The sequence below is a fragment of the Octopus bimaculoides genome, chromosome 3 (assembly GCF_046866305.1).
Source record: "Octopus bimaculoides isolate indiv1 chromosome 3, ASM4686630v1, whole genome shotgun sequence".
Lineage (NCBI taxonomy): Eukaryota > Metazoa > Mollusca > Cephalopoda > Octopoda > Octopodidae > Octopus > Octopus bimaculoides.
The window spans coordinates 135,813,396-135,835,017 of NC_142930.1; the positions used below are offsets into that span (position 1 = coordinate 135,813,396).

Sequence of the window (21,622 nt, forward strand, 5' to 3'; positions counted from 1 at the left end):
AAAAAATAAATTAAATTAAAACTCCCAGTAAGAAATGCGACTATCTCAAGTGAAGGTAAATAAAATGTGCGAGAGTGTTCCTCTTGAAGAAGCTGTTTCTTCATTCAACTAATAGAAGACTTCAGGCAAAACGGCGAGGAAGAGTTACTTACTCGGGAAGTGGAAATAGAACCAGAAAAAATATTTGTTGCACTTTTAATTATTACTTAAAATTAGCCTGTATAGAGGACACAGAAAAGTGTCATTCAACGTTCAAACCACAAAATATTCTCTGGTGCCTTATAGACACACCAGGTTTCGTTATGAGCACTGACTGGCGGGTAGAGACAGAAGGCAAGCCAAAAATCCTTAAAAAACTCTTCTCATCCCATTTAAATCGAAATTAAGTCCACAGTTCTTCGCAAAACAAAGGAACTAACAGAACTACTAAAATAGATCAAGAAATAATGTCGAAACATGTTGATTGAGAATGAGGGTGGCTCTAATATAGTGGAGCATTCAAATATGTAGCTAATGAAAATGACGCAGGTGGGTCACACTAATAATGTGGAGCTTCATGGATGAAATCAGAGATTTCTTACTGAATTCACCCCCCCAAAATACTCATAAGCACTAACGGATACACCAAGTTAAATACGTTGGAACATTCGAATGTATGTATGTATCGTAAGAAGCTTTACTATGTCTGGATGTGTGGTAAGAAGCTTGCTTCCCAACCACATGGTACCGGGTTTAGTTCCACTGTGTGGCACCTTGGACAAGTATCTTCTACTGTACATTCGAATCCACCTGTGCATGGGTTACGCTTACTCGAACAAATCGACCCCATGACTTATTCTTTGTAAACCTAGTACTTACTCTATCGGTCCCTTTTTCAGAACCGCTAAGTTCGGGTTACACTTACTCTTTTACTCTTTTACTTGTTTCAGTCGTTTGACTACGGCCACGCTGGAGTACCACCTTTAGTCGAACAAATTGACCCCAGGACTCATTGTTTGTGAGCCTAGTACTTATTCCATCGGTTACTTTTGCCGAACTGCTAAGTTACGGGGACGTAAGCACACTAACATCGGTTGTTAAGCGATGGTGGTGGAACAAACACAGACACACAAACATATATACATATATATATGACAGGCTTCTTTCAGTTTCCGTCTACCAAATCAACTCACAAGGCTTTGATCGGCCCGGGGCTATAGTAGAAGTCACTTGCTCAAGGTGCCACACAGTGGAAATGAATCCGGAACCATGTAGTTGGGAAGCAAGCTTCTTTCCACACATACATAGAAGGAAAGTGGAATTAATAATCTCTCTTTCTATTTTGTTTTACTCGGCCCCTCCATCATTTAATTTGTGTGAATTCCTCATTTCCACAGAAGAAAAAAAAAGCAAGAAAAAAGACAAATCAAAATGTTCATCATATGTTATAATATTTATTATTATATGTTCATCAAATATTTATTAAGCTATTTTATTTTTGCTATAGAGTGCTTTTGTATAATTAGTTACAGCCTGTGTTTGATTTATGTCAAGTTCTTTCAAAATCTTCAATTATTTATTAAATAACCTCACTGATACCCTTTTCGTTTTTATAGAACTCTTTGTGTTTCATATAACTTTATATAAATATCTCTACACGTTTGTAACCTCTCGATTTTACTTTATTTCTGAAAGGTCTCCTCTAGTGGCAATAACAAAAAAAAAACGATCATTATAAGTATCACCACCACCACCATTACCACCGTCATCACTACTACTACTACTACTACTACTACTACTACTACTACTACTACTACTACTACTACTACTACTACTACTACTACTACTATTTTATGGAGAAACAGACTGTTGTTTTACTCTGCTGTTCCACTTCAGTAATTATTTTGCATTAAAGATCGCTTTGAATTTCTTGGCTTCTAGATCTAAAGCCTAGCTTGACATCTCATGAGGAATAGATATTATGTATCATATATCTGTGATCTCAGCAATGGGAATTTCAGTATAGAATACTATTCCTCTTCTTTTACAAACTCTGTAAAACATGAACGTTTAAAGTTTTGGTGTAGATATCATGCTGTCAGACAGCGATATGAATTACCTTATAACTGAGTCATGACCTATTGATATGTCTGGCGAATATCGAGAGAACATCCTATAAGATATTGATTTCACATTTTGATAAGAAGCTACTCATTCGTTAAGAAAAGTGTAATCGATTGAATCGATTCATGGATATGCCAGGTAATTATTTCAACTGGCTCAGAGGAATAAAATGCAAAATTGACACCAGTCAGGTTTAGACGTTGAGTAACTGAAGCAAATCGTTATAGAAATTTACTGCAGTAATCAAGTGGTTGTTTTTGTTATTGTTTTTGTTTATTTTCTCTTACTACAAGTCAGCCTTAATCGAACGAATCTCTCATAAGATTTCCGTTAGTGACCAACATATACATTTTGGGTTTTTTTTAAATCTGGGAATACGATATCCAATGCGTTATTTGGGTGGAATGTAACGTTAGAGAGAAAGAAAGAGAGAGAGAGAGAGAGTGACAGAGAGAAAATGACAGACAGGTAGACAAGCAGAAGTTGCTGTCTGTTATTTTTAACAGATCAAGCCACCACATAGAAGGCTCTCTTCTTTTTTAAGTATCAAACGTTTTCAGTGTTCCTAATTCCAGATGATTAAAATGGATGAAGAGAGAGAAAGAGAGGCAGACAGAGTTAGAGAGAGAGGAGACAGTTTCGTGCACTAGTATGCAGACCTTTGTGTAATTAAGTTCACTTCGCAACAAAATGATTCTGGATCCACCTACGTGGCGCCTTAGACTAGAGTATCTTTTCCTGTAGCGTTGGTTTGGTTGATGTTTGTCGATGCAATTTGGTCGACGGAAACTTTGCATAAGTCCGTTGCTTATATCAATGTATGTACGTGCTCATTTAAATTCTTCCTCTGAAGATGGAGCTGATTTCTAACAAAGATACAAAACTCCATCATTGAAATGTAGATAACGAAAATAATGTTACATTTTAAACCTGAGTAAAGTCTTGTATAATTTTACTGTTCTACTTACAGATAGTATTTGTAATGTGCAAATCGGTTGATTTCTATGTATGTATGTATGTATGTATGTATGTATGTATGTATGTATGTATGTACGTGTACCGTATAGTGTAGTTTGTAGTAATGTATGTATATAAGTATAGAGAAGCATTGTGAAATATTCAAAGTTAAGACTGAAATTGTTCAAAAGCCAATACAATGCAAATGGGAATATATTAGTGTAAACTGAAGTAAGGAAAATAGAACAACATTTTGTACTTTACTTTACGTTTCTATATTTCGAGATTAATTATCCTTCAAGAGAAAATGAAGAATGGTGTTGTGCCACTATCTTTTGCTCAGAAGTATGGAAAGAGGGGGAATTTGTGACATGCGCAAAATAGTATTGTTATAATAGCTAATCCACCGCATTTATCTCACGTCTGCTCTTGGTCGAAGATTTCACCATTGTTATAAAAAGGGCTGCTTAGATTTTCGAAATACCCATGTTACACTCTGTTATCTTGATGGTAACCGAAACATTCTACCTGTAAGCATTTCTCCTGATGTTTATGAATGATCTGTTTATCTGTTTGTGTTCCTTGATGTGTTTATGTAGTTTTCGAGCGGTGTTTCCGAAACATGAACTGCCACATGTACGGGGCAGTTAACAAGTGTGCATATTTAGTTACTGTCTGGTTGTCGATTTTCAAACAGGAATATCCTCAAAGAGATCCTGGTGTTTCCCAACTCAATGTTTAAATGTTCTTTATTGACCATTTGTTGAATTGTAGTAGCTGTTCTATTGTCGAAATATAGCGAGTCTTAAGAAACACGTTCCATCACTGGGAGTATACGTCTTTCTTCAGTGTGTACGAACTTCTCGACGTTTGAGGAAAGATGATGGACATGTTACTTTGTAAATCCCTTTCAAATTTTTTGGTATTGACAGCTTTATCAGTTGCCTCGCTGCATTTGTTACACATCCGAGAAATTTCATTTTGTACATAAGCGTCTTTGATTCTGGTAGGAACGGCCGATAAGTAGTCCACGAATAGGTTCCTCTTGGCCACTTTTTCAAAACAATTGGTTTAGACAGATCCCTTCTTTGTAATATAGAGTTGAGAATCAAGCAGAAGAAAGGGACCAGGTGTTGTTAGATTTTCAATCCGGAACTTAATGTGGTCGTCAATGTTGTTGAATTTCTGTTATATGTTGACAGGAGATGCATGAATAGCAGGTGCTATGTGCCCTGCTTAGCTGGTTATTTTAGTCCATATAGCTGATAGTCAGCAAGTATCACCATTGACGAGCTAGAGATCTATTTGAATTCCATACTTTGATAACTTTGATAGGTTTCGGCCAGTATAGGCCCAGGCCATGTCTAACCCAGTAGCACCACCTGGTGAAATCTTTTAGTCATGTATAGGGCACCATAGCCCACTCTAGCAAAGAGTTATTATTGTTGGAGACATATACGGATGTAGGAGGTTGGTCCAGGATTTTATGAAGAAATTTGTCCAGTGAATATTTAAATTTTATGGGATCCGTTTCCATTTTGATGTATTTTGGTATGGTATTAAAAAGAGCTGTACCGGTTGAGGTAAAGTAATTGTGACGTAATGTTGCTATGTGTATCGAGTTTGATTTTTGAAGTGGGCGGATAGCGCGGTGGCCAAGTCTTGGGTGGATTTTAAAATTGATGCCAACATTATTTGTGAAATATTGATGGAATATTTTCCACATAACACAAATGCTAGCGCTCTCGGTGGCGTCGGAGAACGTAGAAATTGAGTTTTTTTTAGTCGACCCCCAATAATCAATGCTTCTCATGTCGTCTTTCTTGTCATTGACCTTTGAAGTGCTTCTATTTTCATAATGAGTTGCTTTGTATGGGGGGACCACATACTCAAGGGCAACAGTACTCAAGGTGGGGTCGGGAAAAAGTAGAATAAAGAAGGATGATGGTGTAGGCATTTCAGAATCCAGTACAATTACACTAGTGAGATGTGTTTCTTTGTATTCGTGGCTATATAATATTTACCGGTTTAAAACCGTCGTTCTAATAAAATGTGTAATTTAGTTACTCTCTCTCTCTCTCTTTTACTTGTTTCAGTCATTTGACTGCGGCCATGCTGGAGCACCGCCTTTAGCCAAGCAGATCGACCCCAGGACTTATTCTTTGGAAGCCTAGTACTTATTCTATCGGTATCTTTTGCCGAACCGCTAAGTTACGTGGACGTAAACACACCACCATCGGTTGTCAAGCGATGTTGGGAGTGACAAACACACAAACACACACACACACACACACACACACACACACACATACACACACACACACACACACACACACACACATATATATATATATATATATATATATATATATATATATATATATATATATATATATATATATATATATGTACATATATACGACGGGCTTCTTTCAGTTTCCGTCTACCAAATCCACTCACAAGGCTTTGGTCGGCCCGGGGCTATAGTAGAAGACACTTGCCCAAGGTGTCACGCAGTGGTACTGAACCCGGATTCATGTGGTTTGTAAGCAAGCTACTTACCACACATTCAATATGTATAATTGGTTAAAAAAACACCGAAGTGAAATAAGTACTGATGTGTATATGATCGATTGAAAGATTTGTACGCAATACCCGGCATGGCAGCAGCTTAAAACAACTGAAAACAACACAAGTATATCCTCAGAAATACTGATGTCATAATATTGGAAACATTCTTCTTTTTTTTCTTTTTTCTTTTCTCACTCATAACCTCTCTCTTTCCTTCTCTGTTGCAGGCGACGAAAGCCTTGACAGGGTCAGCTACCAACAGGAAGGATTGGTGCAATTTGTAATTGATTCCGTCTATTCATTGGCACATGCGGTTGAAAATATGATCAAAGAAAAATGTAATAGCGAAGTGAAATTGTGCCGAGCCAGCCGCAATTTACCCGGAGAAGAACTGTTACGTCATATCCGGAATGTAACTTTTCCAGGTAAGATCAAAGATAAATGAACGTGTGTAAAATAGAGACTCACAAAATACCGTATGTTTTCTCTTGTTTCTTTTTGTTTTGTTTATTTTTTGTGAGTGTAGTGAGACATAGTAGGTGAGGGAGGAGTAGGGAGAGAAGAAGAAGAAGAAGAAGAAGAAGAAGAAGAAGAAGAAGAAGAAGAAGAAGAAGAAGAAGAAGAAGTTTATTTTTTGTGAGTGTAGTGAGACATAATAGGTGAGGGAGGAGTAGGGAGAGAAGAAGAAGAAGAAGAAGAAGAAGAAGAAGAAGAAGAAGAAGAAGAAGAAGAAGAAGAAGAAGAAGAAGAAGAAGAATCGAAGGAAATAAGTAACTATTTCTTATCTGGATTTTTCTTAGATCGTGTGAAAACAGAAACAAGTTAGTGATGTTAAAGTTCATGCTAAACCGATAAACCGAGAATAAAAACATGTTTAGAGAAAAGAATTATGATGGGATATTGTTTGAGGAAAAGAACGATCGATCATGAAATTGGAGAAACATTTCGTGCAACACGAAGGATTTGGGCTACAACGAGTAATAGATACAAATAAGAAAAAGAAAAGAAACTCTCCGCAGAAACCAGTGTCGATCTGCGTCAACAAAAATTGTTTTTATTATCTGTTCACCATTACATAAGCCCCCGAATCAATTAGCATATTTACGGTACATGTTACTAAATCATATTCACTTACGACCGACAGATGGCTCCACTTGTACTGTTTGGATGTAATGTCTGGAAATATTTACGTGCAACAATAAATGACTATATGGATGTGTAATTAGTATAAAATCCCTGTGGAGGTGCAATGGCCCAGTGATTAGGGCAGCGGATTCACGGTCGTACAATTGCGGTTTCGATTCCGGCGTTGTGAGTGTTTATTGAGCGAAAACACCTAAAGCTTCATGGGGCTCCGGTAGGGGTGGCGGCAAATCCTGCTGTACTCTTCCACAACTTTCTCTCACTCTTTCTTCCTGTTTCTGTTGTACCTGTATTTCAAAGGGTCAGCCTTGTCGCATTTTGTGTCACGCTGAATCTCCCCGAGAACTACGTTAAGGGTACACGTGTCTGTGGAGTACTCAGCCACTTACACGTTAATTTCACGAGCACGCTGTTCCGTTCATCGGATCAACTGGAACCCTCGTCGTCATAACCGACAGAGTGCCACGATAAAATTGCTAACTTGATATCATCAAATACACTCACACACACACACACACACACACACACACACACACTCACACACACACACACACATACATACATATATATATATATATATATATATGTATATGTATATATCACGTTCACACGCACACATACACACATGCACACAAACCTCAATAATAATTTCTCATCTGAATTATTGCTTATTAATTAGCAGCCCATTAATTGGAAGTCTGGAACATGATTTATTTTACCATTGGGAATACATTCGAATGGATAATATTCACACAAGCACAAACGTATGCACGCTCGTGCGCGCACACACACGCGCGCACACATGAACACTCATATACATACTGAAACATGGACATGTATGCATAAACATACCCATGTCAACACGCATATAGACATACATATACTTACACATACAAATACACGTACACAGACTCGCATTCAATTATATGCATATAGTTATACTTGTATCCTCATTTGTTAATAGATGACCGTCGAATCTAATAATGTCCATCTAATTTCCCCCTCAATTGTGGCTCCTTTGATGATCGTAGATCATAACACAGGATATAGAAATTAGTTCGTAAAACAAACATATAAATATTTGGTTAGGGAGGCCAGTGATAATTCCACGTGAATGTGTCATTTCCCTCTCGTCCTGGTATTACTGGGTGTACTTCTCCTTTATATCATCAGCCTCTTCTACAACAGTATCGATATCAATGTGAGCGAAGGATAATGTTGTGTACCATTCTTATAACTTTGTTATTACTCTTCCTCAAAGTGACTACTGGATTGTTCTTTCTTCCTTTGAACTGACATTGAATATAGTATAGCGGGCCGTGGACAATTCCATGGAAAATACGCAAGACTCACAAACACACTGCATGTCTAAGCTGTCTCAGTTGATGTGTGTTTAATATGGATTCGATTCATTCTAACGTTGGTTTGACGGAGGATTCCTATGTAATCTTAACTTCATCTTCTGAAAACACTGAGCATTAAATCCCTCCATAATTTTAATGGTAGTCGAGAAACTCGATATAGAGACAGATTGTTGTTTAGAGAATCTCTCCGTTCTGGTTAATTCAAATAGAGACCTCTTTGGGGCACTCTAACTTCTCCTTCACTATTTAGTCGTAAGCAATGTTGCTGCCTGTTGAGCTAAGTCGGAGAAAGAGTCATGGTGAAGTGTACAATTCACAGATGAACCAGTTTTCTTGGCATTAATTTTCTTGACTACTCTTTCATAAGCTATAACTGCTTATAAAAGACGATAGCCAGTACAGTTTGTGGAATTTGATCTACAAGAGTACAGTCATGAATATATAATAGTAAAATGCATTTCAATGCTATTTTCGGCTGAACCTGGTAGTGACCTGATACTGAAAAGTTTCCTGACGAGTTGAAACCTAATGGTGACTTTCACGTCTCTTTCCTTTTGCTGTGTGAAATTATATTCACACACGTGAGGAAATTATTTAAGAGAAGGAGAACCAGCTCACTTTTTTTATTTGAATCTTATTTTTACAGTGAACGACTAAGATCTCCGTCCCATAATAATAACTAGGCCTATCATATTTGTATGTGGCTGGCGGAGTATTGATTCGAAATTGAGTGAACATCAAGCTATGCAGAAATATCCTCCAGAAGTTCCATAGTAAAAGTCATTGACCGATACATAGATGTAATGAACAGGCTATAATGTTGCTCCTGTTTTTCTCTTGTAGCTGTTTTCTAATGAGGATTACGTCACATACAATCCTATACGTATATTGGAATATGGTCATGTAGGTACAAATATGCAAATTCAAACACACTGTAATATATCACATATACACACATCTAAAGACATACATGCATATATACATACATATAACTATACATAAATACGTATACTTATACACATGAATACCCGTGCTTACACATAGACACGCTAGTTCAAGGCGTTAACACACAGATACACACAAACATAAGTTTACACACACAGACGTACATGCACCAATTAAATACAGTATATTTTTTGTAATAGATAACGTCGCTTCATTACTGTAAAAGTGCACGAATCTGCTGTGACATCTTTAATCTATCTATTGTCGTGATATCAAGACAATAAAAATACGAGCGCAACGCGCTAAACATGCTATGATGAACTGATTATTCAATTATCTAACAGTTAAAACTAAATGAGTAAACAAAATAACATACAACAAGCTGAAATTTCGTGTAACACTGAAATGTATACATGATCAAATAAAGAAAAACACAATTCTGAAATGCCTCAGTCTACTTAATTGCTAATAGCTACCACACGGTAGTACGATTGACGTGAAGAGGAAGACATAGCAATTTCAACCCCAAATTAAGTAAGGATTTCTAATGCTTTTCTTGAAAAATGCTGAAGACCCTGCAATTAACAAAGATCTGTTGCTATGGGAACATGCATCTGATATATGCTCGACATTACGGAAACTTGAGTTAAATACGGGGCCGAGAGATAATACAAATCACTGGACTTCCATCAAATGTTTAGTTAAAAAGATAATCATGCATTATGCGTACGAAATATAACACTGTACACACACACAATCACATACATACACACAACACACACACACACACACACAAATGTGCGTGTATGTATGTTGTGTGTGTGTGTATTATATATATATATATATATATATATATATATATATATATATATATATATATATATATATATATAAATATATATATATATTATTTGCGACAGAAGCAGTGTTAGGTACAAGCAGCAATCTTTATATCTAACTTAACGTAGAAATATTCTTAGATATAAAGATACACTTTTGATACTAAAAATACTTCTGTCACTAACAATAAATATTTGTATCTCAAAAGATGTTGATATTCCATATATTGTAACACCGAGATTTGCCTGATATGCGATGGTCAGATGCCTCCTACTGATGATACCCATAAGAGTGAACTCATGTGATATGGGAGTTGCAGCGCTCATATCAGATTATTCTTATCTGATACGATCTATGTGCGTGTTTTTATGCACCAAACGCTTATATGATAGGTTCTGTCAAAACTACCAGCGAAGTATTCGGTATTCTAACACGACATCCACGTTAGGTTGAATATAAAGATTGCCTTTATATATAAATATATATATATATATATATATATATATATATATATATATATATATATATACATATAAGAGGGATGATCACTAAGTGGACATCCATTATACTAGAAGTCGACCCTCTATGGTCTTACCACTAAGAAAAGATTGTTCTCAAGAAAATTCAGCAAACGCCAGAACGTAAGCGAGTAAGGCTAATGAAAACATAGAAAATATAAAGATTAATCACAAATCCTGTATGTATGTAATATAATTTTTCTGAATAATCAGATTTTTCAATATGCTAGGCCACTCGTTTTAAATTGATATTAATCAAATTAATATTCAAATTTCCCCCGTATTATTTAAATTTATATATTTTATATATATTGCTTTATGAGTTCAATAAAGGCAACAACACAAGAGAAAGCGCGAAGAATGTTAATGCAGTGTAGGGGGATCGAACAATAAGCGTAAACCAGTGTCAAAGGTGGATCTCGAAATTCCGAGTCGGAGACTACAGCCTAGATGACAAGCCTCGTACTGAGAGATCTGGAGAGCTTCACGTGCACGTCCTGCAAACCCTGGTGGAAAAAAATCCGATCGTACTTGTTGAGGAACTTGCGGAGAAGCTTGGATTTGGTCAATTAACCAGTCATTCAAGTCAGCGCTTGAAGAAAAACGATCGTCTTTGGTTTCAAGACGAAAGGTGCTCTTCCATCAGGATAATGCTCGACCACATACAGCGAAGATGACTACAAACACTGAAGCAATTTGAATGAGAAACAATGCCCACCCACCTTATTCGCCGGACATTACTCCATCAGATTATCATTTATTCTGCAGTCTTCAAAATCATTTAGATGGAAAAAAATACGAATTGTGCTGAAGAGGTCAGAACAGTACTGGAGGAATATATATATCATGTATATGGAAGCGCAATGGCCCAGTGGTTAGGGAAGCAGATACGCGCTCGTAGGATCACGGTTTCGGTTTCCGGACCGGGCGTTGTGAGTGTTTATTGAGCGAAAACACCTAAAGCTCCACGAGGCTCCGGCAGGAGGTGGTGGCGAACCCTGCTGTACTCTTTTGCCACAACTTTCTCTCATTCTTTCTTCTTGTTTCTATTGTACCTGTATTTCAAAGGGCCAGCCTTGTCACACTCTGTGTCACGCGGAGAACTACATTAAGGGTACACGTATCTGCTGGAGTGCTCAGCCACTTGCACGTTATATTTCACGAGCAGGCTGTTCCGCTGATCGGATCAACTGGAACACACGTCGTCGCAACCGACGTAGTGCTACCATCATATGTGTGTGTGTGTGTGTGTGTGTGTGTGTGTGTGTGTGTGTGTGTGTGTGTGTACTGGAAAGTAATCTTCATATATGATTAACAGAAACATTTCAGTACAGAGGAATATCTCAGTGAAGATTTTGCTTTGCATGTGTCAAACAAGTTTCGAGAATTTCTTCAGTAAACATTTACACATAGCACTGTTACATGTGTTTCAGTTATAATTATACAGCTGAAATACGTTCTCTGTACTTAGGCAATCATTAAATCAGCACATCTCCAGAGTTGCCATTTAAAAAAATGAAACGTTTGTCATGAGTCCCTTTTTATATAGCAGCTCGGTATATATAGCGTGTCTACTTAGAAACATGACACCAGACACTCAATTTTTGCATTAATGTTTCAAGACAGAAAAATTATTATCAACTTAATACATAAAGATCTCATTAAGAGCAGGAAATGTTTTGTAAAGATGTTTATAGCCATACAGACTGTAATGAGTGATGCAAGACAAATATGCGATACGACACGGCATACGAGCAGAAACTAAGACAGTCAAATTTGTATTTTTCTTATAAACATAGACATAAAACTTAAAATATATTCACAGGCACATACAATATATACAGTCATATAGACTACAGATACACACATATATATATAAATCCATGTATAAGCACACACACACAAACACACACATATTCACACACATGCGCTCACACACACAAACACACTCACGCATATGTTAATGTACTCATGCACACATACAGAAACATATACACAAATATATGTTTATACTTATATGTAGAGCGACATATGAACATACATATGCAGATATAGTAATGTTTATCTACGCCTGTGTTTCTACACAAGTATATGTGTATCTGAATGTTAGTAACTCTCTCCCCATATGTGTGTGTGTCTGTGTCTGTGTGTATGGGTGTGTGTGTGTGTGTGTGTGCGTTCGTGTGTGTGTGTGAGTGTGTGTCTCTGTATGTGTATTCATATATATATATATAAATATATACCCATAGATGTGTGTACGTGTGTGTTTTTTTATTATATGTATGCGTGTATTTGTGTGTATAGACACACACACACACATATACATATGCATGTATGTATATATGCATATGCATGTCTATATGTGTGTCTCTCTGTGTATGTGTATTTTCTTTGATTCTTTTATTCGCTTCAGTCATTTGACTGCGGCCATGCTGGAGCACCGCCTTTAGTCGAACACATCGACCCCAGGACTTATTCTTTGTAAGCCTAGTACTTATTCTATCGGTTACTTTTGTCGAACCGCTAAGTTACGGGGACGTAAACACACCAACATAGGTTGTCAAGCAGCGATGGGGGACAGACACAGACACACGAACACACACATACATATATATATATATATTCATACATATTCATATATATATATATATATATATATATATATATATATATATATATGTATGTATATATATATGTATGTATGTATGTATGTATGTATATATATATATATATATATATATATATATATATATATATATATATATATATTGTATATGTATGGATAGATAGATAGATAGATAGATAGATAGATAGATAGATACATACATACATGCATACATACATACATACATACATACATACATACATACATACATACATACATACTTATACTAAGGGAGGAATTCGAAGCAACATTTATCTCATCCATACTGAATAAATGTCTAAATATTACGAAGCTACCGAAAAAGACTGGACATTAATTCAGTATGGAGGAGATAAGTCTTGTCTCGATTTAATATAATTATTCAGTTTCCGTCTACCAAATCTATTCATAAGGCTTTGATCAGACCAAGGCTATAGTAGAAGACACTTGTCCAAGTTATCACGTACTGGGACTGAACCAGGAACCATGTGGTTGGTAAGCAAGCCACTTACCACACAGCCATTCCTGCGCCTATTTATTTATTTTATCCATTCAGTATTCCTAATATATCATTCTAGCGATATAAATTTGCTAATTAAGAGTTCGTTGAAAATTAGATAACACACCATTGAGCATATAGTTATTTAATTCTCCATAATATAAGCTGTCTCGCCTGATCTAAAATAATTTAGAGGTTAATAACACCTTAAGAGAACTTAAGAGTGTTTAATAGCATTGAAATTAATAGGACCTAAGTATTTCAAAACACCATTTTCTTTTCCCTAGTTTAGACCGGAACATTCACGTCAGAATAAGGTCAAATATATAGAATTATATAAAGATATGTGCAAATGTGCATTAGTGTGAGCGCACGTTGGTGTGTGTATGTGTGGGTGCGAATATATCTATATATATTTACACACACACATATATTTATAGATATAGATATAGATGTGGCGGTGGTGGTTTCAGCCATAATCGTGCAAATAAAATTCCACGTAATAAAAGGTATATTTTTAAATCCGATAGGAATAATGCTACGTTGGTAGGTATAAGGTGTTTCTCTTATCTATAATGGGAGGGATAAACAAGTTACTGATTTAGGTTGGAGAAGCCTGCATAAATACAGAAAAATACTTTTTAAACAGCCCTCTACGCCATCGCGTATGTATGTATGCAATCATGTGTGTGCGTATATATGTATGTATACCTACATCAGTATTTCTCTACTTTACATTCCCGTTTGTCTTCAAAGGCAGTTCAATCTTTAATCAGTAAGGGAATGTATGGAAACAGATGCAATACATTAACTGACCAATAAAAGGAATATTGATTCTATATCTTTGCTGTAATTGTTTACATTCATAAGCTATCCACAATCAACATCTACTGCGAAATTATGGATTTAGACAGATATATACATATGTACGAATATATATGTTTATAATACATATTGGCTTTCTGTAACAGAATGCAAAATAGCGTTCCCTTGATAATCCATCACGGTTCGTCACGAAAGTGCACTTGGAAAGTCCAAGTTTTAGATCAAAATAACTGCGAGGGTGAAACGGACGTAGGAACCAAATATTTATGTATGTGCATAACTTATTTATATAATATATACACATACGAGATGGTGCTGTAAAGTTCCTGGCTTTAAGGATATCACGAAAGCCTGCTTGGGTGCCCAACCTTTCGAGTTCATTTAAAAGGGTTAGAACGACTGAAGGACCGCACAATAAGTGTGTGAATCATAATTAACTGATCTTCTAACAGCTTGTGGAACGCAAAATACCGCTCCGAATTCTATACCTTTATACACGTGGCAATTCGAATGCCACTACGCAAACTGAAGGGGATAAAATTTCTCTCTCTCTCTCCCTCGTTTCTGGAATCCATAGTAAAGGTCTTAAACAGTAATATCCTAACTAATTAAATAAAGCACTTTTGAAGTAATATTTCAATATCGTGTAAGATGGCGCGCTGATAGAATCGTTGACTCGGAGCTAGAAATGCTAAACGGCATTTTGTCCGCTTTCGCTTTGTGAGTTCAAATTCGGCCGAGATCAACTTTACCTTTCGTCTTTTCAGGGTCGATAAAATAAGTACCAGTTGAGCACTGCGTGTCGATGTTGCTGGTCTTGGGCCAAAATTTGAAACCAATATTGTCGTAATTTTGTTTATATATTTGATAATCTGCATTGCTATCACATTTAATTATCTACATTGCTATCACTTTCTATCACACACTGATTTTCGACGCCCAAAAATATTTTGATGTTAAAGTTACACACACACACACACAACAGACACGATAATACAATATGTGTTTCAATACAAACAAGGGATTAAGTACAAAAATAAAGTGGAATTAAAATTATTTCTTCGTGAGAAATTTATATTTAATATTGAGGAAATAAGTGTTCCTTTTCATCAGTTGTTACCGCAACGTATTCTAACAACCAGAGTACACTCCTACAAAAGAGGAAAGAAGTCAAAACAACTCTTATCAGTGATATAAGAAGCTGAGAAATTATATTTCTTGTTATTGGACGATAAATGATTAAAGAGGCTTCAACAATGTAAATTATCTTTCAGTTAAATATGATGCCAACAGAAATGAGTTGGGTGACAAGAGAATCGTTTGCCACTAGGCTAACTGAAGTGGACAAATCATATTAGTTTCAAATTTTGACACAAGTCCAGCAATTTCGAGGGTATTGGGCGTATGTTGATTACATCAACTACAGTGGTCAACTGGTACTTATTTTATCGACTCCGAAAGGGTGAAAGCAAAGATGATCTCGGCGAAATTTGAACACAGAACGTTAAGTCGGAAGAAATGCCACTAAGCAATTTTTATCCTGCGTGATAACAATCCTGTCAGCTTGCTGCCTTGAACAAATACAGTTAAGGAGCTCAAACGTAGCTATAAAAGATTTTCAATGGGTTCTTAGCGTTGAGACATTTATTGGAGATGGTTTCTTGATAAAATAAGATGAGGTGAATGACTGCGAAATAGTCGAAAGAAGAAGAAGAAGAAGAAGAAGAAGAAGAAGAAGAAGAAGAAGAAGAAGAAGAAGAAGAAGAAGAAGAAGAAGAAGAAGAAGAAGAAGAAGAAGAAGAAGAAGAAGAAGAAGAAGACGACGACGATGACGACGACACGTCAGCTGAGCATAGAATTACTTTGTTAGAAGCATATTTTGTTATTGAAAAAGTATGGGCAATTATTTTTCCTTCTACTTCTGAAGTATCAGACGCCGGTGTTTCAACATGTCGTCGTTGGACTCAATTCAAAAAATGGATTTCTTTCTTTTAACCGGACGCAGATATATCCCATTACCTAATTACTTTTGTGTATCACTGCATGAATGAGCGTTCATTTACTCTTTATGACTCTTTTTCCTTATTACGCCGCATTTCACTTTATTTTAGCAATATCCAAAATTTCAAAATGAAGCAAAATGGATGGGGGAAAATCATGAAATAAAATAGATGAAAACAACTTATCAGAGTATATGTTATATCATACTTGTATATTGAACAAATATTATTTGCTATATATTATATTTTATATACTCCGTATTTTATATAAGAAATATACATGCATATAATATATATACACATATACATTCATTCACACGCATATATATATATATATATATATATATATATATATATATATATATATTGTTTTACTTGTTTCAGTCATTTGACTGCGGCGACGCTGGAGCACCGCCTCCTTAGTGTTTCTTTTAGTCGAAGAAATCGACCCTAGGGCTTATTCTTTGTAAGCCTAGTACTTATTCCATCGGACTCTTTTGCCGAACCGCTATGTTACCCAGCGTCCACATACTCTCTCCACAATACTAAAATAAAAAAAATCTTCTTGTGGAGGTGTCCTGAGCATTACTGTCAGCAGAGATTTGCGCTGGACACAGCACATCTCTAGAGTTGTCAGAAGGCCGAGGGTGTCTAGGCATCATTCAATAAGACCTTTGTCAGCAGCTCTGTATGGTTATGATGCGGCCACACTTGGAACTTGCATCACCAGTCTGCAACCCCTATCTTACTTAGGACATCGACCTCTTGGAAACTGGTCAGAGCCGTGCAGCCAAGCGAATCCCATCCATCAGGTATCTACCACACTCTGAATGCCTTGCTTCCCTGGGTATGGATACAGTGAGTCTCTGACTTTTGGCATTTGGAGTGATTGTGAGTAACTATAGTTCCACGTTGCTCATAATTTAGTACGGTATATATAGATGCATGCATACATATATACATACATATGTGTATGTAGGTATGTATGTATGTATGTATGTATGTATCTATGCATATATGTTTACACGCACGCCCATACACTATACTTGTGTGCTTTTGTTTGCTAGTGTGCCACTGTATGTGTCAGCATATCGCTTAGTGTTACTTATACAAATCATTGTCGCTGGGAAAATATTAGACGAAATACTTGCAAAAATCAACAGTAGAAATGTGAGTGCATGCTTTTAGCGATTGATTGTGGTTCGATGATATTCAGAAATAATTAATCCTGAGCTATCGAAAATTTCCAATCGACACTGTTTAGTCATAATCCTCTGTTCAACAGTTGCTCACTTCACTCGCTGACTTGTGGTTGCCTGATTCTCTCAATTAAATTTGCAAGCGCTAATCCTATTTATTTTCAGGTTTCTTAATTCTTACAACCGAAGGCGAACAGACAGTTTGGATTCGGAATGTCTGCTTCTGATAAGTTCTTAATCGCCTGAGATGTCATTATTTTTATTAAATGGATACGTTGATAGAGTAATTGGCTAATTGCTTTACTCTTGCATATTTTAATTTATTTAATTTCTTAAGTCTTTAATTGTTGTTATCAAACTTGATCGAGACTCTCTAAGAACAATGACTTTCCGGTTGTGACCTTCCCCTTTTTCACACATATGTGAATTATCACTACATTATCCTTTTCATTATCTGGTATGCGTTTCTACTTTTAAGAAGGGAGTTTTTAATTTGAGGGTGATTTGGCTGCAATGAATGTCTTATAGGTTCATATTCGTTTCACTTGTTACTTATAAATTCATAAACATTATCATATTGCTGATTACGAAAAGAAATCTGTCCCAAAATTTCTGATGCTGATAGGTTTCTCATATCTTCATATCTTCTCTGTAAAGTTTATATCCAACGAACACACACATTCCTTTACAAACTTTCGGAGAAAAATTTGGCAATTTTTTTTATCTTTTAGTCTGGGAAGGAAGAATAACTCTTTTGATCCTTTATATTTTCAAAACTGATTTGGAGGAAAGGAAGAAATTACCTTCAAACAATTGATTAAGGAAAGACACCCAAAACATAAAGTAGGGATATTAAACCGAGCGAGGGATTGTCTTCCCCTCAAGAACTCAGTACACAAAGAATAGGCACTCAAAAACTTTAATCAGATGTATTTATTATCCCATCAATCCAAGTGTGGGTAAGCAGCTCAGTACAATTTAAACTCTGTACGCAGAGAGGTGGGACAAGGTATTTTCTATGCTCAAGTAACTTTGCATGTTCATCAACTAGAAAAAGGAGCTGTATTTTAAACACAGAATCAGTGTCGTTCAACTGAGTAACTCGGCTGGCGGATTTCCAGTCAAAACGATTTCCAGTCAAGACTGTTCGTATGCTATTTTTCGTATAGCGTTGAAGTTATCATGAAAGTATTATATTGTAAATGCTTTAGATCACCTAGCTGTAAATTGGTACCACAGAATAGGAACAATTTCAAACTCTACAGAGAGTAAAAATAATGAGTGCTTTGTTAGCTTCCTGCAGTGTTGCCTTTTTAGACACACGCACATACATTCTTGCACACATAATTGCAATGTGTGTGTGTGTGTGTGTGTGTGTATTGTGTGTTTGTATATATATATATATATATATATATATATATATATACATACATATTATGTGCATATGTGTGTTTGTGTGTACTCATTTAAATTGCCTTTAGTAATTCAGACGCACACATAGCCACTAACATTTTTAGTTTTTAATACAGAGTTATGTTAGAAATATGTATAGTGTGTTATTGAGTGTGTGTCAGTGAAATAGACTTATTTCACTATATCTCAGCAAATCTAAATTAATGATTCTATTTATTGTGAGAAGTTCAGTTTCAAATTGGATCAGCTGAGTTGCTCGTCTCTTGGGTAGCAGATCGCAAATCTAACAGAAAAAGTTTTTCTTCGATAACACTGAATAAGAAGCCGTGGACCAAACTAATCTGTCAACATACAATGGGATAATATATTACAGCAGAACCCAGACTATGAAATCTTTCATACCAACATTTTTTTCTCCATTTCGATTTGCCATTTCCTTGCTGTTTTCTGAGAAGGCCAGGAACATCAGCACAAAATATTCACTTTTTGACACGGTCAAGCGCCACCTTACGGCTAACTCTTAGCTTAGCTGTAAATTTCCATCTTCTCTCATTGCATTTCTCTGCAGTCAAAATTAAGTGACCTCCTCTTGGTTCATTTAGTAATGCAGTACAATCCTGTTTAAATGTTTAATATCTGGAGGAAGCTTACCTGGCATGCCTCAAGTGTTTCCTGATTATTATTCGAAATGCAGAAACGGTAAATGAGAGTTTTGTACTAAGTCAAAATCTAGTCTTATAAATCAGTTTTGGTGTAAGAATTAACAAAATCAAGAATATTTGTATTAGGCAAGCTGTGTAGTAAATCTGTTTACCACACAGATTTGATAGCAAACAAACCTATGGCTGATGGAACTGTAGGTCAAGAAAGTCCTTGTTAAAAAGAAGACACTTTCGGAGAAAATGGTTAATTTTTGTTATTTACTGGCTGATAAACGATGGCGTGTCTGATTCATAGATACTTATGCTTCACATAAATATTATTTTTTATCAACATAAAATTGTGCGTGAGTGTGTGTGTGTGTGAGTGTGTGTGTGTGTGTGTGTGTGTGTTGTGTGTGTGTCTGTGTGTGTGTGTGTCTGTGTGCGTGTCTGTGTCTGTGTGTCTGTGTGTATGTCTGTGTCTGTGTGTGTATGTGTGTGTGTGTGTTAGTGTGTGCGTGTGCGTATGTGAATTTATTCGTATATGGTGTGTTATCTGAAAACAGACTACAAGAACAATACCCAGAAAATCATGTATATACTATTAGTCTTCATCTGACTGTTGCTCCAACATTTTTATCGATCTGTAAAGCTTCAGTGTGTTTCATTTAATTCTTTGATATTCGTAAACAAATATTATTTAAGAATATTTCAGAAATCATTAAGGCTAGCCGAATCGTTATCGTGTCAGATAAAATACTTAGCAGCATTTTGTCCATCTTTACGTTCTCAGTTCAAATTCCACCGTCGTCGACTTTACCTCTTATCCTTTTGGGGTCGATAAAGTACGAGGTGGTATCAAAACGTTCCCGGCCTATTTATATTTAATCAAAAAATAACTTATTTACTTGAGTTTTGACATCATTTCCTTCGAAAAAGTCACTTGACGCAGCAAGACACCGGTCCCAGCGTTCCTGCTACATTTGAAACCCGACCTAGAAGTCTTTTTGCGTAAGTGAGTCGGAGACCTTCTGTGATTCGCTCTGGACTTCGAGGACGATGTTAGAACGGCGACCTCTGAGCTTTTGGTACGAAACTCACGAATGAGGAGAGCTCGGGGGTAGGGTGCATTGTCGTCTTGAAGAATCCAATTCTTCGTGCTCTACAGATCCGGTCACTTTCACTGAATGTCCTCCCTCAAACGCTTCAAAACGTCGCAGTAGAACGCTCGATTCAGCTTCTGGCCCTGGGAGACGAATTCTAGATGTATAATACCGCGGATGTCGAAAACAACGATGAACATGCTCTTCATTGAGCTGCGGCTCTATCATGCTTTCTTCACTCATGAAGATGAAGACCTCTTCCATTGTGACAGCTACTTCTTCGTCTCAGGCTCGTACCCGTAAACCCACCTCTCGTCATCGGTGATGATCCTCGATATGAAAGATGGGCCATCAGCGGCACGCTGACGGAGATCTTTCCAGTCTTCGACGTGATGTTCTTTCTGATCAGTGGTCAGCAGACGAAGGACAAACTTGGGAAGACACGCCGCATGTTCAATTCAGACGTTAGGATTGCCCACACGCACTCATATGACAGACCAACTACATCAACAACGTCGTTGATTGTCTTCCGGCGATTTGCATGCACAAGCTGATGAATTTTCTCCACAGTTCCAAAGATGACGCTCGTGGCAGGTCTTCCAGATCGCTCTTCGACTTCCAGGGACGTTCTTCAGCTTTTGAAGCACTTGTGTCACTCGAAACATTGCGTACGACCCATTGCCTCGTCGCCGTAAGCTTACCGAAACATGCTCAATGTCTCAGTAGCAGACTTCCCAAGTTTAGCGCAAACTTTCACGCTGGTTCTTTGTTCTAACTTATTGTCCATGAAAAAATCACAGACTACAGCATACACGTGATTACAAAAACACAAATTTTACAACTTGTGAAGTAAACAC

General features: G+C 36.6%; 1 protein-coding gene across 2 annotated transcripts in view; it reads left to right on the forward strand.

Moving 5' to 3' along the window:
* LOC106877299 (metabotropic glutamate receptor 8) overlaps positions 1–21,622 on the forward strand; it is a 619,894-nt gene that overhangs the window by 548,666 nt on the left and 49,606 nt on the right. For both annotated transcript variants that reach the window (XM_089349701.1, XM_089349702.1), the window contains exon 6: positions 5,859–6,056. In XM_089349701.1, coding sequence (XP_089205827.1) covers positions 5,859–6,056 — 198 coding nt within the window. The remainder of the gene's footprint in view (positions 1–5,858; positions 6,057–21,622) is intronic.